This window comes from Aspergillus piperis (assembly GCF_003184755.1).
Source record: "Aspergillus piperis CBS 112811 unplaced genomic scaffold BO85scaffold_13, whole genome shotgun sequence".
In the NCBI taxonomy this organism is placed as follows: domain Eukaryota; kingdom Fungi; phylum Ascomycota; class Eurotiomycetes; order Eurotiales; family Aspergillaceae; genus Aspergillus; species Aspergillus piperis.
Window position 1 is genome coordinate 184434 of NW_020291603.1, and position 17858 is coordinate 202291.

A 17858-nucleotide genomic window follows, 5' to 3' on the forward strand; every position below is an offset into this window, starting at 1 on the left:
TTCGCCAATCCCATCCAGCCCTCGATATTAACCGCATGTTAGGCTTTCAGCTCGCCCGTGGCCACCCCGAGGTAGGATGGCCGTGTGTCTGGCCGTCCACAATAGCCTTCCCCCTCCGTAAGCCTGTTTAGCCCGCTCGGCGTCCCCCAAAGGTCTGTTCCCCATCTTATCCTTTCCACAAGGGAAATAACTGGATCTGGCGCTGAGTGTCACAGTAAAGATATGATTGACTGTCGACATGTTCATCTCGTGGTCGTTGAACCCTGGCCCTCCAACTTCCCCCGACTCAGATTCGTCGCCTCCGATGACATCCCAGCCCAGAATCCGGTCCCGCAGCGGTTGTCTTACATGTCGTCGGAGACGGGTCAAATGCGACGGTGCGTGTTGTCCATTGCCTGTCCCATTCCTAGGTTGATAGGAGCCTCGTGCTCCTAATGACTCGATTCGGTGTTCTACACGGCAAATTAAATCGACAACGAAGCTCATTCTCCGGTGCGTACAGAAGCTCATCCAGTATGTATGCGCTGCCAACGGTCGAAGAATCAATGCAACTACGGGGTCCGCCTTCAATGGGAGGATGATATGCGGGCCGCGGGGAAATGCCATGGACGAACCGGGATCGTAGCCAGAAGGGGTTCGCTACGATGCAAAGAATCTGAAGAGGACGATCGACTTCCGTCTTCGAAGCGGATCGAACGCAAAGATCAACTTGGTAGCGACGGGAAATCCGCATTGATACTCACTCCACCCTCTTCGCACAGCCCACTGCGGGCCGCGACGTCAAAAAGCGTTTCTTATTCGACCCGAGACACATATCAGAGTCAGTATCATCATTGGAAAGAAAGCAAGGTTCAGTCATCAAATACCAATTTCCGAACCTTGCCTTGGACGCTCGGTGTACCCGATGTTGATGATGTGTGCTTGTCGTTTTACGAGTCGATGATGTGCCCTGCTGCCGTTACTATCGACAACGAGGAAACCAATCCTCTTCGCAATACAGTAATGCGCATGGTATTTCGGTCTGAATTGGCATATTATTCTGTTCTCATGACCAGCGCGCAGTACCTGAGATCAATCGATAGTCGCTTTGAACTATTTGAAATGCAGGTCCGGCAAAGGGTACTCAAAGGCTTGCGTCAAGCGTTAGCGGAAAGTTGTTTTGAGTTTGAAGACGTGCTGCTGCCGACTATATTTCTCTGCTCTTCGGCTGTATGTAATCTCCTCGTTCTTGGTATTTTCGTGAGCGTCAGTATTGACTCGCCGCAGATATCCCACAGCTGTGACGCCTCTTGGGTTCGCCACCTGACATGTTTCCAGATGGTCATCAAGCAGAGGATTCGCCGCCACACAAAGACATATGTGCCGCAACTATTCATGAGTTACTTCTCGGCGCATCTGGTGCTGGCAAAGTCCCTTTTCCCAATTGACAAGGTACTACCTGCTGTAGAATTGCGGAACGATCCCTTGTCACCCGTAGAAGAAGGGACCTGCTGGACATCTTCAGAGTCACTGTCCAAGGCCATGAAGCCGGATACGCTTCGCGAAATTGACGTGTGGAATGGCATGAGTAACCGCATGCTCCTGCTTATTAATGATATATTGAGCCTCAAGGATGATGTGCAGGTCATGTATGGAGAAGGGTTCGAAGTCGAAGAGAGACGAAGCGCCATCGAGGCCAAGATTATCACTTTACAAAGGAATCTCCAGGACACAACAGATTTGCTCCCTGAATCACTGCGACGATGTCACGATTCCGCCGAGGTTGTCCATAGGCGTCGTCTTCTTGAGTACACTGGCGAATCCTATCGTCTTGCTGCGTGCCTGCTTCTCTCAGAAGCGTCCACGCCAGCTTTCCTCGGCTACACCAGTGAACACAGTCTGGGGTTGGATGCAACGCGGAAGCAGCGCCATGTCGACTATATCCTATCTCTGGTAGAATCAATAGTCTCATCGCTGGATCACCTCCCGATCTCCTGGCCTTTATGGCCACTCTTCATTGCCTCGTGCTGCAGTACGACCGAATCTGAGAAAGCACGGGCGTTGGCACAATTCCAGGCAGCTCAGGCAAAAGCCCCGTATGAGAACACGGTACGGGCACAGACAGTTGTTGAATTACTGTGGCAGCGACGTGAGCTTTATGTGGCAGGGGAGAGAACACGAACCGGTCGGTTTGAGTGGGAGTTGGTGATGGAATTCCTGGGGTGGCAGACGAGCTTCGCCTGAGGATTTTTGTCACCTGATTCACGTGCACATGATTTCCAGCTGTATACCCCAGGCATCGTTTCCAGAATTAAGCAGTATCAATTTTCTTCACTTTTTCATCCCTACTGCACACTCATTCTCCTGCACCTGCTTCTACCCTATCCTACAAACAGTACCGATAATTTTCGTTCTGCCAATCTGTAATATCGCCTGACTCGTTGTGGCCCGAATACGCCTGGACAGCATCCTCCATCTCTGGTGACTCGGGCTCAATGGTCCGGCCCTGCTTGCGATTCCTTCGCTCATTCTCCCACATCATGTATACTCGCAGAGCAATGACATCCGCGACAGCAATGCAGAAGCAGGCCAGAATAGCAGCGAACGCAGTCTACACGTACCGTCAGTACCTCAATAACAGCAGACAAAGGAAGACTGAGTGAAATAGAAGAGAGGGCTCTTACCAAGTACTTTGGCGCTTCGTTGGTCTTGAATAACTGCGGGCCGGCAATATTTCCCACGCAGTACCCAATGAAAAGTATAGCTGTCACGGTACTTTTCTTGGTGAATCCGGCAAAGTTGCTTGAGACCAGACTAAGACTAAGAGGCCATCCTGCACCAAAGACACTGACGAGCCAGACCCCTACCAACCGACCCCATTTTTTCTCGGTAGGGAGCTGCCGCATGAGGAGAATACCGATGAGGCTGACCAGAAGAGTGATAATCATCCAGTAGCAGCGGAGACCACGGAAGCGATTGCACGTGAATGCACTAACAAGCAGAAAGACGAGAGCCACAGCAGCCATGGGGATGCTGTACAGGAGAGTGTTGAAGGTATCGAAGCCGAAAGACTCGATAACCAGGCTAGAGAACTGCCTACTGGTTTAGTGCATGTTTCTTTCGTTCATATGATTCAGATGGCTGAGAGAACTCACGTTTGTTATGCCTCCATTTGGTAGAGAGACCATGAAATTGTAGACGAACAAGAACCATGTTTTCGGGTCAAGCCATGCTTCAATAAATTGATCTTTCTTCCATTCGCGGCTCTGGTAGCTCTTCTGACATGCTTGCGCGCGAAGGTAGGCGGGCTCGCGCTGATTCGGTTGGAGGAATTTGGCGTTATGTGGGGAGTCGGGCAGGACGAAGAATTGGAATATCGACCATACCAGGGTGATCAGTCCAAAAATGATGAAGAGCCATTGCCACGGCCCCAATCTGTCTTCAATGTGACCGATGGCGTAGGCGAGAACGCCTCCGAAGATTGCAGCAACGCCGTTGCCTGCGAACCAAATGCAGCTGCGCAGAGCGTGCTCTGATGGCGTATACCACATACTCACGACCAAGGTGAACCCGGGGCTTATGGCGCTTTCAAAGACTCCCAAAAGTACACGTAGGACGGTCATCCCTGCAAAGTTGGAAGCTGCTGCGTGGCATGTCAAGACGATAGCCCATAGAATCCTGGCCCGTTAGTATATTTTTATATGGGTTGGAAGGATACTAGCGTACATCATAGTAGAAAGGTATTTTCCGAGCGGAAATTTTACAAAACCCAGGGATACAGGGTAGGATGCGACTAGGTAACCGAAATAAAAGGCACTCGAGGTCCATGAGTAAAGAGCTGTGGTCATGTGCTGATATAATGTTAGGTGAAGCTGAAGCTGAGGAGCACACGGGATCGGAGCATACCGTGCCACTCAGAAGGCCCAGGATCGATGCATACGACAAGGTGGTCTTGTCGAGATATTGCAGCAAGTATGAAAAAAACATCAATGGAAGAAGGCAAAGATCAATGCGGCGAATGATGGCCTTCTCCTCCCTCTCTGAAAGATGTTGGATAGTCTCACTGGGGCCCTTAGCAAAGCTCTTCTCGTCCTCCGTTGGAGGAGAGGAGTTGGTACTGTCCGAGGCGGACATGTCGGATGGTGGTTCTGAATAGACAGAATCCTTGCTAGGGCGATGGGAGTAGCAAAGGAAGGACAGAGAAGCTCTTTAACCTCCGTTCAGGACAATATACTATCATATGCAGTACGGTCTCGACCCGGGTTTAGTTGACGGTACCATCTGGCGCTGCGCCGTTAGGGCTATTGGCGTGACGCCGCTGCCGAGGCTTGGGCCCGCCGATGTGTTACCATTCCGACTAGCGGCATGCTTAGGCTCACGCCGGTTTATTACGGTCATGGCTTGTATGCTCAACTAAGCCAGAATAGGCACGGAACATCCTCGCTTCGACCTACTGATCTGGTAGATTGCAACCCCAAACGGGCCTCGCCCAGAATGTCGGCCATCACACGAGCGAGTGCCTGGATCCACGTCTTATGTGGTCGCTATCGACAAATCAGCCAGCTTCGAGTGGACACACGACGTCAAATAAGCACATAGCCTCGGCATCTTGCATTCAATTCATATATGCTGCTTTCCTAGCTGGACTAGGATCACATCCTTGTCAGTGTCAGAACTGTGAAACTGCGTTGAACTCATACTTACCCCTTTAATTATGCATCGACCTCTGACAGACAGCACTCTCTACCGCATCAACGCAGGTATCCTAATTCCAGGAAGGGGGGCACCAATTCCTCGCGGAGCTGTGGTCTGGAAATCCAAAACAATCCTCTATTCTGGCCCGCAGCATGAAGTACCAGTCGAATATCAGGATGCTGTTACCACAAATGTCCCCGTTGCCATGCCAGGCATGTGGGATTGCCACATTCATTTCTTAGGCGCAACGGCGGCGAGCATGGATTCGATTGTGAATACGCCACAAGCATTGGCAGGGGCACGAAGTGTGCCTGACTTATATGCAACCATTATGGCGGGATTCACATCAGTCCGCGAAGTCGGAGGATACGGTTGCGAGCTGGCCAAAGTCATCGACGAGGGCCGCATTCCAGGACCAACCATCTACGGTGCGCACAGCGCCATCAGCATGACCGCAGGCCATGGAGACGTACACGGTGTGAATCTCGAGGGCTTGCGTGACCTATGCACGCATGGCTTGCCTTTGACAATCGCAGACGGTGTGCCTGAGTGTCTGCAGGCCGTACGAAAGCAGCTGCGGCACGGGGCACGCGTCATCAAAGTCTGCGCCAGTGGTGGCGTAGTGAGCGCTATCGACGACCCGCAGCATCAAGAATTCTCGTTCGAAGAACTTAAAGCTATTGTTGACGAGGCGGCGCGGGCAAGACGCGTTGTGGCCGCTCATTGCCATGGCAAGGCAGGCATCATGAATGCTCTCCGTGCGGGTTGCCGCACGATTGAGCACGGCAGCTATCTGGATGAAGAGGCTATCGACTTGATGCTAGAGAAGGGCGCTATGTTGGTGGCAACACGCAGTGTTATCGAAAGCGGACTTGCTATGCGTGATCTCTTCACGCCCGGCTCATACCAAAAATTGCTCGAGGTAGCTGATACGCATAAGAGGGCGTATCAGCTAGCAGTCAAACGTGGCGTGCCTATTGCTCTTGGTACAGATCAATTCATCAGCTCGGATAATCCCGCATTGGGATATGGACGCAATGGTGGAGAACTGGTGTACGCGGTTGCGGCAGGCATGACACCGCTGGCTGCAGTTGAAGCTGCCACAGCCAATGGGCCGTTAACACTCGGTGACCAGGCGCCAAAGAGTGGCCAGTTGAGGGAGGGATTTGACGCAGATATCATCGCACTGACAGCAAACCCACTAGAGAATATAACAGTGGTCTCTGATCCGAAGAACATCACGCATGTATGGCGATATGGCAAACTTGTCAAATCAAACTAAAGTGATATCTGATGATAGAATAAGACCTGTCTTCGTCTCTTCGATTTGTCCTTGTTCCATCCTTTCAACTGTCAATGTCTAACTTATATAAGGAGGGGATCGCTGAGTGTGCATACTAGTTTGCGCTCGTCGCGTCCTGACGAGTCAGTGGCACGGAATGCCGATTCAGTTCACTTAGCCCACCTGATCCTGGGAAATACTGGTGTCGACACCATAGATGAGTATTTTGGCGTATCCCGTGGGAAGCACTCTCACGAGCTCGCTTTGATTCTATGCTGTGCTGCATACAGTATGTCTTCTATCTGCTAGATGGTCTCCTGTGTCAATTGCTACATCCTCATCAATTGTCTAAATTAGGTATGCACCAGGGACCCTTACCTGAAACTGGACGAGTTATCAGAAAGATATGAGGACGATGCGCCTTGAAATGGCACGGTAAGTTATTGTGGTGGAAGAAAGAGCGAAGGAATGTGGATGGAGAACCTGAGGCTCTAAGTCCGCCAAGTCGAGTAGGCTGCAGCAACTTCTGCTTTTTTCACTTCACCCCCCAACTTAGCCAGCGACATCTTCCTCGTTCGAATCGATTTATCCACCCCTTTTACCGTCCGGCATTTTTCGCGGATTTCAATTCCGGTCTTTTCCGCTCCTGAAGCCAAGCCACTCGTCCTCTTCCGATAGTAAGTAAGCAGCGCCACTTGAAGCCCGGATTCATACCTAATTCGATGACCTCCTTGCCAACCAGATACCGTTGCGGGATATAAGTGGAATAGGATCACTTATGCAGACAGATAGTGACATTGCTTCGTTAAACAGGGCTCTTGTGGGTTAGCCAAGACTATCGATGGTCTGGACAACCTCAGCAATGTGGATTGTCTGGATACCCGGATAGGTCGGCAACGCTCAAAAAGGGAGACTGTCGGTTATCTATGCCGCCAGATCTGGTCGGCATGCCGCCCCCTCAACGCAATGCCTGAAGAGTTTCAAGCGCTACGCGTCTGCTGAAATATTGATTGGGCGTGACATCCGGTCATTCGACTAACATACCCAGCGCAACTGTTTGACGGAGGACGCTTCATCCTCGCCACCCGCAGTTTGCTGCAGCCAAACATTGCTACTTGGAATATGGTTATCCCTACGGCATCGAAAAGAAAAGCGAGGACAATAATGATCTTCCCGAGGTATTCTAGAAGCCCGACCCACCGAGCTATCGTGAATTTGTCGTGGACATTTCATCTACTGTGAAACAGCTATGGGGGCGAACAACCGAGGCCATTGCATTATATTGCCGTTTTGGGAAGACGATAGAAGCCGATCATCCGCCCTGACGACTGAACCAGATCCGGAACCTCATAGATAGTAGATGGCAGGTGCACGGTGCACATAATGTTTCTCATCTGTAAGTAATCCACTCACGGGTACTCGGCTCACCCAAATTACTTGAGGTATTACTAGAGGCCCTTCATCATTCTTGGATGCCCCTAGGGGCTCCGTAAATGTATATAAGATGCTTCCATTCTCGTGAACTACAGAAATACAATATCTTGTGTATCATCAATCTTGTCCGGCTATTAATTCAGCTGTCATGAATTCTCCTGGGTTCCCGGAAGACGAAAAGTCTTCCGACTTACCAATTCCAGAACGAAAGAGTCTCGACACACTGAATGTTCCCCATATAAATGTTCGAGAAGCTCCAAGTTCAGAAACCCTGACAGTACCCCATGCGAACACCACCTCCCCTCCTGGGAAAGACGCAGAATGGAGCATGACCCCGCAGGTCATTCGGAGCCAGGAACGTGAGGCTGCGGCAGGATTCAAGAAGCGAGAGCTAGGTGTGACCTGGAAGAACCTCGGCGTGGATGTCCTTGCAGCGGAGGCAGCAGTCAATGAGAACCTATTCTCCCAGTTCAACGTACCTCAAAGAATCCGTGACTTCACCCGGAAACCACCCCTGAAATCTATATTGACGGAAAGTCACGGCTGTGTCAAGCCAGGGGAGATGCTCCTAGTATTGGGACGCCCGGGTTCGGGGTGTACCACTCTTCTCAATTTACTCTCCAATCGCCGCCATGGCTACCATACCATCAAGGGCGACGTGAGCTTTGGAAATATGTCCCATGAAGAAGCAGCTCAATATCGGAGCCATATTGTGATGAATACAGAAGAAGAGCTATTCTACCCCCGGTTGACCGTTGGTCAAACAATGGACTTTGCTACTCGGCTCAAAGTTCCATCTCATCTTCCTGATGGTACCGCATCTGTGAGCGAGTATACTGCTGAGACAAAGCAGTTCCTCATGGAATCTATGGGGATCTCACATACCGCCGACACGAAGGTGGGAAACGAGTTTGTACGGGGCGTATCAGGAGGAGAACGAAAGCGAGTATCTATCATTGAATGCCTGGCAACAAGGGGATCTGTCTTTTGCTGGGACAACAGTACCCGCGGTCTCGATGCCAGTACTGCATTGGAGTGGGCTAAGGCTTTGCGAGCGATGACTAACGTTCTCGGACTCTCAACCATTGTGACCCTGTATCAAGCGGGGAATGGAATCTACAACCTCTTTGATAAGGTCTTGGTTCTGGACGAGGGGAAGCAGATCTTCTATGGCCCTGCAGCTGCAGCAAAACCTTTCATGGAGAACCTGGGGTTTGTCTATACCGACGGTGCCAATGTTGGTTAGTCGTCTCAAATCATCCCCCACTACGGAATCTTGACTAACATCTACCTTTTGCCAGGTGACTTCCTAACAGGTGTGACCGTGCCTACTGAGCGAAGGATAAGGCCTGGGTATGAAAACAGGTTTCCGCGAAATGCCGATGCTATCATGGCAGAGTATAAGGCGTCAGCTATTTACAGCCACATGACAGCAGAATACGACTATCCCACAAGCACAGTTGCCAGGGAGCGGACGGAGGCATTCAAGGAGTCTGTTGCCTTCGAAAAGACCACGCACCAACCACAGAAGAGTCCTTTCACCACTGGATTTGGGACCCAAGTTCTCGCGTGTACGCGGCGCCAGTATCAGATTCTGTGGGGGGAGAAATCCACATTCTTGATCAAACAGATCCTGTCTCTGGTTATGGCCTTGATTGCCGGATCCTGCTTTTATAACGCTCCCCAGACATCTGCCGGACTCTTCACAAAAGGTGGAGCAGTCTTTTTCTCCCTGTTGTACAACACGATCGTCGCTATGTCCGAGGTTACCGAGTCCTTTAAAGGGCGCCCTGTGCTCATCAAGCATAAGGGATTTGCTTTCTACCATCCGGCTGCCTTCTGCTTGGCGCAGATAACAGCTGACTTTCCGGTGCTACTCTTCCAATGCACGATCTTCTCGGTCGTATTATATTGGATGGTCGGGCTCAAAGCAACAGCAGCGGCATTTTTCACCTTTTGGATCATCCTGTTCACCACGACCTTAGTGAGTCATTCCAAGCCCAGTAATAGCTCTCAACTAACATTACTTAGTGTGTTACAGCACTATTTCGATGCATTGGTGCAGCCTTCAGTACCTTCGAAGCCGCTTCGAAGATTTCGGGAACCGCTATCAAAGGAATCGTCATGTATGCTGGCTATATGATCCCTAAACCAAAGGTCAAAAATTGGTTCCTCGAGCTCTACTACACCAACCCAATGGCTTATGCCTTCCAAGCAGCGCTGTCGAATGAGTTTCACGGTCAGGTTATCCCTTGTGTCGGAAAGAATATTGTCCCTACCGGCCCCGGATATGAGGATGTCGACTCTGCCAACAAAGCTTGTACTGGAGTAGGCGGTGCTTTGCCTGGTGCAGACTACGTGACCGGTGACCAGTATCTCTCCTCGCTCCATTACAAGCATTCGCAGCTCTGGAGGAATTTCGGGGTCGTATGGGCGTGGTGGGGCTTCTTCGCCGTGCTCACGATTATTTGCACCACATATTGGAAAGCCGGTGCCGGGGGAAGTGCTTCATTGTTGATCCCCCGTGAAAACTTGAAGCAGCACCAGAAAAGCATTGACGAGGAGTCTCAGATTAAGGAAAAGGAGCAAACTAAAGCTGCCACTAGCGACACGACTGCGGAGGTGGATGGCAACCTTTCCCGCAATACTGCCGTCTTTACCTGGAAGAACCTCAAATACACTGTCAAAACACCTTCCGGCGACCGGGTCTTGTTGGATAATATCCACGGCTGGGTCAAGCCAGGTATGCTTGGGGCGCTTATGGGCTCTTCAGGAGCGGGCAAGACAACCTTACTTGATGTTCTTGCACAGCGAAAGACGGAGGGCACCATTACTGGGTCTATCATGGTTGATGGCCGGCCGTTACCTGTGTCCTTTCAAAGAATGGCTGGATACTGCGAGCAGTTGGATGTTCACGAACCGTTCGCTACGGTTCGGGAATCTCTAGAATTCTCTGCATTATTGCGCCAACCCCGGACAACCCCTAGAGAAGAGAAACTCAAGTATGTTGATACCATCATTGACCTGCTTGAGCTTCATGATCTGGCAGACACTCTTATCGGCACAGTTGGCAATGGCCTTAGTGTGGAACAAAGAAAACGAGTGACTATTGGTGTGGAGCTTGTATCCAAACCGAGCATCTTGATTTTCTTGGATGAGCCTACCTCTGGGTTGGATGGACAGTCTGCTTATAATACAGTGCGGTTTCTTCGCAAGTTAGCCGATGTTGGACAGGCTGTTTTGGTGACTATTCATCAACCTTCTGCCCAGTTATTTGCGCAGTTCGACACTCTTTTGCTGCTCGCACGCGGCGGCAAAACTGTGTATTTTGGCGATATCGGCGATAATGGGCAGACAATCAAACATTATTTCGGCAAATATGGTGCACAATGCCCCGTTGAGGCCAACCCAGCCGAATTCATGATCGACGTGGTCACCGGAGGCATCGAGAGCGTCAAGGACAAAGACTGGCACCAGGTTTGGCTTGAGTCGCCTGAACATCAGCAGATGATCACCGAGCTTGATCACTTGATATCTGAGGCTGCCTCGAAGCCCTCCAGTGTAAATGACGATGGATGCGAGTTCTCGATGCCGCTCTGGGAGCAGACGAAGATCGTTACCCACAGAATGAACGTGGCTCTTTTCCGAAATACCAACTACGTTAACAATAAATTCTCCCTGCATATCATCTCCGCCCTGCTCAACGGTTTCTCATTTTGGAGGGTCGGTCCAAGCGTGACAGCCCTGCAGTTGAAGATGTTCACTATTTTCAACTTTGTTTTCGTTGCACCAGGTGTTATCAATCAGCTCCAACCATTGTTCATCCAGAGACGCGATATCTACGATGCACGAGAGAAGAAGTCAAAGATGTATTCATGGATCTCATTCGTCATTGGTCTGATTGTATCCGAGTTCCCGTACCTTTGTGTATGCGCAGTCTTGTATTTTCTTTGCTGGTACTACTGCGTACGCCTGCCTCATGATTCCAACAAGGCGGGTGCCACCTTCTTCATCATGCTCATCTACGAGTTCATCTACACGGGTATTGGCCAGTTTATTGCAGCATACGCACCCAACCCAACATTTGCCGCACTCGTGAACCCCATGATTATCAGTGTCTTGGTGCTCTTCTGCGGCATCTTCGTTCCATACACGCAACTCAACGTGTTCTGGAAATACTGGCTCTACTACCTCAACCCGTTCAACTATGTCGTCTCGGGAATGCTCACCTTCGATATGTGGGATGCCAAGGTGACCTGTAACGAGGACGAGTTTGCGCTGTTCAACCCTACCAATGGCACCTGCGCTGAATACTTGAAGGACTACATCGCGGGTCAGGGCTGGCGTGTCAATTTGACCAACCCGGATGCTACTTCGACTTGCAGGGTGTGTGAATACCGCCGTGGAAGTGACTTCTTGACCACACTAAATATCAACCACTACTTTTACGGATGGCGGGACGCGGGAATCTCGGTCATTTTTGCAATTAGTGGCTATGCGTTGGTGTTTGCATTGATGAAGCTCCGGACGAAGGCTTCGAAGAAGGCGGAGTAGAGGAAAGCCATAGACTCTCTGCTTGTCGTGGTGCAGTGGTGTGTTGTGTGGCATGAGAGCGAGGGGTTGTAAGTGCATATGAGATGAGTGTGTCAGATGAGTGTGTTGATTTGTTGAAGTTTTCAGGCCAGTACCCTGGCCCAGGGAATGACTGTACAGTTGTTGCATATATAGTGTATAGAGAGATAGACTGGAAATAGAGATAGACTAATCATATAGAGTATAGAAAATAAAAGCATCTTTGCTCAAACAAAGCTGTACACAGCAGGATACCACTTTCAAATGCAGACACAGAATAACAGCACGCAATGCAATCACATATCATAACATATCTTCATCACACATCATCAATATCATATCTTATAACCAAACCCCAACCCCAGAACTCACATATATACACTCCCCACCACACTCCCCTCTGAAATAACATTTACATCTACTCCAACCTCACTCTCCCTTCTCTCCACCTTCTCGCCCCCCACTCCACCGCGGCCGGAATGCCAAAAGCCCAATGACACAACAAGCCCCCCAAGAACCCAACAGCATCATTCTTAAACCCGACCAACAGTCCCACCGTAACCATCATAACCATCCACCTTTTCTTCCTCTCAAAATCACTCAACATAGGGCCCAAATCCTCCCCGGTCAACCCGGCCTGACCCGCAACCGCCTTCCTTATATCCCTCGCTCCCGTCGTATTTAAGCTCTCGCCCACACTAAGCAACTCCATCCCCGCCGCAATAACCATAACGCCCAGCAAAGCCGTCGGAAACCTTTTCAGCAACCCGACCAACGACTCACCAAAGAATACGCCGATCACGAGCTTGAACACACCCAGGAAGATGATGCTGGCACCGGAACGCGCTCCGAAGCGGTATTGGGCCGCGAGGCCGCCGGAGCCATGGCAGACGGGCATGGCGCCGAACCAGCAGCCGAGGAGGTTCATGGCGGAGACGCTGAGGGCGATGGAGGTGACGTTAAGGTGGGAGGAGTTGGTGTGCGTGGGAAGGAGATCATGGGCGAGGTGGACGACTGCGACGATGGAGTTGAGTGTTGTTAGGGGGATTTGGCCGATTCCGGCGTCGAAGATGCCTGAGGACCAGTCCGAGGGGGTGGGGAGGACGGTGTAGGGGTGCCAGAGGGAGAGGGAGGGGAGGTCGGAGGCTAAGGTGGCGAGGATTAAGGCGAAGAGGAGGCCGAGAAGAAAGACGAAGAGGGCGTAGGGGACAGTGCGGTAGACGGTGGTGGAGAGGAGGAAGCAGAATGCGGCGAGGGCCCAGAGTCGATTGTCGGCCCAGGAGGGGGAGAGCCAGGAGAGGTTGCTGAGGAGGGAGTTGCAGGAGGCGATTATCAGGGAGAGGCCAGCGCCGACTTGGATTCCTTTGATGATGGGTATGGGGATGGCGTTGGCGAAGCGTGTTAGCAGTCCGGTTATGCTGAAGAGGAGGATGAAGGCTGCGACGAAGAGACCGGCTGCGGCGATGGAGCCGTTGGTGAAGCTGCGGGCGATGGCGACGGCTGCGATGGCTTTCATGGGTTGGACGGGAAGGGGGATACCGAAGAAGACGCCGGTGAGGATGTTGAAGAGGCCGGAGAAGATTAACGTGCTGGAGAGGGAGACGGTGTTGTTGACGGCTAGGGCTATGGCGATGGGGAGGAATGTGCCCAGGTCACCGAGGGAGCCGGAGATCTCGGAGACATAGTGGTGGCGGAAGGTGGAGAGGTTGTGGGCGTTTATTTGGCGGAGATTCATGGTGGTGGACTTGTAGAGGAGGGAGAGAGGATGAGGAGGGAAGAGTAGAGAGGAGAGGGGAGAGTTGATGATGAAAGCAAGGAACGAAGCCGAAGCAAGGCGGAGCAAAAACATTCCCCGCATCATCGATGGTCTGATAAGATCAGCCGATCATCCCGCGGAGATGCGTCCAATGGCTCCGTTGACTATTTCCTCTACGTAAGTGATAATAATTATAGCTAATTTTGATAATAGATCTTGTTCATCTAGGCTTCTCTATGGCCTTTACATAAACTATATACAACACAAAGCCTGTGGATGTACCCCAGGATCACACCAGATGTTATCTGCGGGATCGCCATCCGAACCAGCCCAGCCGCCAATTAAAGTTATCTTGATCTTCCTATCTTGGCGGGTTTCGGAGAACCCAATCTATCTTACTCCGGCGAATCAGCCTACTATCTGTACCTATGAGGACACTAGAAGACAATTCCATGATCGCCATAGTCCACTCTCCAGTACTCCAACATGTCACCGCGCCGCGGCGACCACCTGGGATGGCATCTCCGGTCCTTTGCGCGGCACCATGAGCCTTGATATCGAACAGCAGGTGATGCTATCAAATCCAACGAAGAATGTGATCAACGTTGACTGTTCAGGCCGATGGGCCTGTCCAAAACGACCATTGGCATAAAGGAGCTGCGCAGCATCCGGCCGCCAGTCATCACATTATGCAGAATTGATCACCAAACGGATAGACCGTACGACACCTGTGTACGACAGAGCCGCAACCATGCGAAACAGGTTGTTCAATACCCTCGTGATAGATACCGAACAAGCTTCGCGCAATCACAAAAACTTCCCACTCGTAAATCTCGACCCAAAGTCCGCCGCCTTATTCATCATCTCCCGTCTCTGCGCATGCGTTATCTTCGACGATAGCGACATATCCTTCTCCTTATCAAACGCGCGAGCACTAGGATCATCCTCCTCCTCTTCTCCATCCTTCTTCTTCTTTCTCTCCGCATCCCTCGCCTTTGCCTCCTCCTTTCTCTTCTCCTCATTAAAACGGTGGATCTTCTCCTGCATAGCCCGCGAGGGCTGTGCGCCGCGCGCTCCTCCCGCCGAGTCCCCTGCATCAGGAGCAGTAGGCCGTGTCTGTACACCCAGCACCTCATCCTGCAAGCGCTTCATCTTCTGCTCTGGCGTCTCGGTCCAGGAAACATCTAGCCCGCCCGCACTGGGCGTAGTGTTGGCTCCCCGCCCGGTTTGGAATTTCCGATTGCGGAGTTTCGTGGGGTCGACACGGGAGTTGCGGTTCGAACCGTCAATGGGTTCGAGCATCCAGGCGTCGCGCTGAGGAGCTTTTGGCGCTTCCGAGGTAGTTGCGGAGGGGACGGGTTGTGTTGCGCTGGAGTCGGGGACAGAAGAAACGGTGCCTTCTGGCGGAGGGAGACTGGGTCCGAAGTCATCGTCGGAGTCATCATCGGAGGAGCTGTTGTCGGAGGTATTGGCGTCTGCGCTGGCGGAGGGAGGAGGGGGGGCTGGACCGATCACTTTGCGGCGTTTGCTGGAGTCGTCTTCGCTGGTGGGTGGCAGGGAAGGCCCGGCGGCGTATTTGCGCTTTTCGGGTTCCATGTTGTGAGTTGGAAGGATGGGTGGGTAGAATCACTGAGGGGTATTATGGTGTGCAAGGCCTGCTCGCTGCTTCGTCTTTGGGTTATCTAGACGCGAATTGTGGTCTGTCTCAGCAATGGTAGTGAAGTGGGTGTTGGAGGATGACTTGAAGCTTTGCGATGGGAGGTGAGGCAAACCGATCAAACATGCAATCATAGGGTCACGTGCAATTATCTATAGTCTGCATGGGTATGTATCACCTGGGGATAACTTCATTTCATTGGCTTCCATATATATTATTTATCTGGCCTAAATAATCATCAACTCATGATACACCTCAAACTGACTAATTATCTACTTCCTCCAATGACATCTGTATTCCTACAGGCTTGTTCTCTTCTTATCCCAATATGTCCCTTCCAGTCTGCGGGCGCCCATGTACCTCTGTCTCGTTAGAAGAATCACGAGACAATTCTTGCTGCAATGTATACTCGACATACGGTGGGCTGCTCTCCGTACTCGCCACCGCAGTCGACTCACTACCCTGGCTGGCAGTCCGCGTCGTCACCCATGTCTCTGGCTTGGGTTCGTCCTTCTGCGGTTGCTCTCGTGGTTTGATGATCCCCATCTCTACAAATCGACTCATATCACGATCGTCTTGCTGCGAGACCCGGCGTCGGTGATGGTCACTAAGCTCTCGAACGAAGGTGCGGCTCTTCTTCCACCAGCTGGGCTTCCTCTGCCCGACACCCACAGCATCGGCAACTGCATGGTCGAACTCGTCTCGCTGCACGATCAATGCCTTATCTTCATTCAGTTCACAGAATCCACAGATGTTGAACAGAATGAGCAAAAGCAGCACCGGTGTGTATCCCAGCCCGTAAAACCATCCAGAATCGACTCCGTATCTCAAGGGGGATATCGTCCAGTCGAAGGCAGAAGCAATAGCGTAGCCGATCTTTATGCCAAGCAACACAATAGCTATAAGGAATTGCGATGGAGCCGCATTCAGGTAGAATAAGAGCTGACCTGTGGTACTGGTTGGTCGCGCCCGGTAGCGGTAGATGCTATGCTCCAGGCTGTAGCAGATCACTAAGACGCCAGCTATTGCGACAAATCCGGCAGCACGCCATCGTATATCTGTAGCCACTGGCTTGGCTTCATTGAGCTGTTGGTCGAGACTGCGTTGCATCTCAATGGCAGTCCAGGAGCGCGGAACGGTCAAGACAAAATTGGCCAAAGCGCATCCGTAGAAGACGAGCGGGAGCACGAACTCCTGCCCTTGCCGGCTACTGGATACTTGGAATGCATACGGATCCCGATCGTAGATCTGTCGCTCTTGCCAGGAGCCCCTGCAATTTGTATCAGTTCTGTTCCACAAGACTAGGTATGCAACTTATCATCACTGACCAGTGCCGTACCGCCTCCCATACCGCGGCCATCATCCCCGGCGTCAACAGCGTGTAGAACACACTCTGCAGAATCAACGGGACGCTCACGATGTACCCCCGATCCACGTCGATGCTCATGAAGCAGCTAATGGTGCCGCAGGCGGCAATGAAAAGCATCCAGATCCATTTCGCCCGACGGCCCAGGAGTGTCCACCGGCGATCAGCAGGCAGGTACCGCCGGCTATGCTTGCGCATGTTGATCAATGTGAAAACAATGGCAAAGACAAACATGAAGGCAAAAGCCAGGCCGGCCGACGCATGTCGACCCATATCCCGAATGGGTGCATAGCAGGAGGTCCCGTTCACGAAAGTCCCATTCTCGTTCATGTGTGGTTGGAATTGATTAAAGGCGAGATAGCAGTCCGTACCATTGGAAAGAGTCCCATTGCTGAAAAGCGTGTAGTGATAGTAATTCAATGCGGTTCGATTGAAATGGACCTCGTTGATGAGCACATCGGTGGCATTCGCCCCGGCTTCAAAGGGGACTACAGCCCGCACGTACAGCAGAGGCATCGCAAGCCAATTAGTCGTGTCAATTGAGACACTCCGGGGTCACCTTGATTGGCTTAAGCTCCTGTCAACAACTTCTGCTGATGCCTTGAAGCCGCGCACGCATCGCGACCGAGCAGCAGCGGAGGGAAAGGAATGAGACAACATCAAAGTAAATTGTAACAGGGGTCATAGCACAGCGGACCAGCAACGGTATCCGGAAGTTGACGGATCGATGACGCCGGCCAGCGATAGCAAGGTTGTATCCAGGGCAAGTCGATGATGCTCGGAACCGCCCGCGAGCCAATGGTAACCGCGGATGAGAGTCGCGACCCGAAAGATGAACAGTAGGGAAGATAATTAGAGTTGAGTCGTTCGAGAACACGACTGTCAGCCAGGTCATGGCAGGTAAATTAGGTTTGCTATTAGTGCAGGTGCTGCCGTTCTCCTGGTTGAGGGTTCATGTTCGGTCGCGGCTCCGGATGCGGTCGAGATAGGGCTTCCAAACTGTGCCAGTTGGCGGCGATCACTCGGGATGAACGACGGTCGGTTCAGTGATGACCAGTTTTATCTAATCAGTGAACAGTCAAAGGTTGGCTTATTTTCCCAGTGAATAATGGCATTG

General features: G+C 51.6%; 6 protein-coding genes across 6 annotated transcripts; 3 read left to right on the forward strand and 3 right to left on the reverse strand.

Moving 5' to 3' along the window:
• The first annotated feature begins 111 nt into the window (after positions 1-111).
• Positions 112-2469, forward strand: BO85DRAFT_423860 (uncharacterized protein). The gene is made up of 2 exons (XM_025658024.1): positions 112-397; positions 482-2469. The coding sequence occupies exons 1-2, from the start codon at positions 223-225 to the stop codon at positions 2221-2223; spliced, it is 1917 nt and encodes a 638-aa protein (XP_025513985.1). The 5' UTR covers positions 112-222; the 3' UTR covers positions 2224-2469.
• Positions 2295-4155, reverse strand: BO85DRAFT_497509 (vitamin H transporter). Its single transcript, XM_025663993.1, has 5 exons — positions 3886-4155; positions 3706-3830; positions 3135-3657; positions 2664-3071; positions 2295-2590 (listed from the first exon to the last, which is right to left on the reverse strand). Exons 1-5 carry the CDS (start codon positions 4111-4113, stop codon positions 2366-2368), a joined length of 1509 nt encoding a protein of 502 aa, XP_025513986.1. The 5' UTR covers positions 4114-4155; the 3' UTR covers positions 2295-2365.
• Positions 4156-4693: 538 nt separating this feature from the next.
• BO85DRAFT_497514 (metal-dependent hydrolase family protein) lies at positions 4694-6164 on the forward strand (the record flags this gene model as incomplete). Its single annotated transcript, XM_025663994.1, has 1 exon — positions 4694-6164. One exon carries the CDS (start codon positions 4694-4696, stop codon positions 5954-5956), a length of 1263 nt encoding a protein of 420 aa, XP_025513987.1. The 3' UTR covers positions 5957-6164.
• Positions 6165-7538: 1374 nt separating this feature from the next.
• On the forward strand, positions 7539-12246 carry BO85DRAFT_497517 (ATP-binding cassette transporter; the record flags this gene model as incomplete). The annotated part of the gene is made up of 3 exons (XM_025663995.1): positions 7539-8631; positions 8692-9374; positions 9422-12246. The coding sequence occupies 3 exons, from the start codon at positions 7539-7541 to the stop codon at positions 11942-11944; spliced, it is 4299 nt and encodes a 1432-aa protein (XP_025513988.1). The 3' UTR covers positions 11945-12246.
• BO85DRAFT_450715 (putative sulfate/molybdate transporter) lies at positions 12149-13757 on the reverse strand. The gene has a single exon (XM_025660443.1). The coding sequence runs from the start codon at positions 13695-13697 to the stop codon at positions 12381-12383; it is 1317 nt and encodes a 438-aa protein (XP_025513989.1). The 5' UTR covers positions 13698-13757; the 3' UTR covers positions 12149-12380.
• A 157-nt stretch (positions 13758-13914) lies between these two features.
• BO85DRAFT_469877 (uncharacterized protein) lies at positions 13915-17339 on the reverse strand. Its single transcript, XM_025662357.1, has 5 exons — positions 16704-17339; positions 15736-16645; positions 14543-15299; positions 14442-14446; positions 13915-14375 (listed from the first exon to the last, which is right to left on the reverse strand). The coding sequence occupies exons 1-5, from the start codon at positions 17255-17257 to the stop codon at positions 14208-14210; spliced, it is 2394 nt and encodes a 797-aa protein (XP_025513990.1). The 5' UTR covers positions 17258-17339; the 3' UTR covers positions 13915-14207.
• Positions 17340-17858: the final 519 nt, after the last annotated feature.

Coding starts and splice junctions, on each gene's coding strand:
- BO85DRAFT_423860 (XM_025658024.1), top strand. CDS start 223: ATGATTGACTGTCGACATGTTCATCTCGTGGTCGTTGAACCCTGGCCC. Junction 398..481: donor GTGCGTGTTGTCCATTGCCT/GTCCCATTCCTA, acceptor TCGACAACGAAG/CTCATTCTCCGGTGCGTACA.
- BO85DRAFT_497509 (XM_025663993.1), bottom strand. CDS start 4,113: ATGTCCGCCTCGGACAGTACCAACTCCTCTCCTCCAACGGAGGACGAG. Junction 3,658..3,705: donor AAATACCTTTCTACTATGAT/GTACGCTAGTAT, acceptor CTAACGGGCCAG/GATTCTATGGGCTATCGTCT. Junction 2,591..2,663: donor ACGAAGCGCCAAAGTACTTG/GTAAGAGCCCTC, acceptor CGGTACGTGTAG/ACTGCGTTCGCTGCTATTCT.
- BO85DRAFT_450715 (XM_025660443.1), bottom strand. CDS start 13,697: ATGAATCTCCGCCAAATAAACGCCCACAACCTCTCCACCTTCCGCCAC.
- BO85DRAFT_469877 (XM_025662357.1), bottom strand. CDS start 17,257: ATGCCTCTGCTGTACGTGCGGGCTGTAGTCCCCTTTGAAGCCGGGGCG. Junction 16,646..16,703: donor TGGGAGGCGGTACGGCACTG/GTCAGTGATGAT, acceptor TACAAATTGCAG/GGGCTCCTGGCAAGAGCGAC. Junction 15,300..15,735: donor ATTCTTCTAACGAGACAGAG/GTACATGGGCGC, acceptor GAACCCGAAAAG/CGCAAATACGCCGCCGGGCC.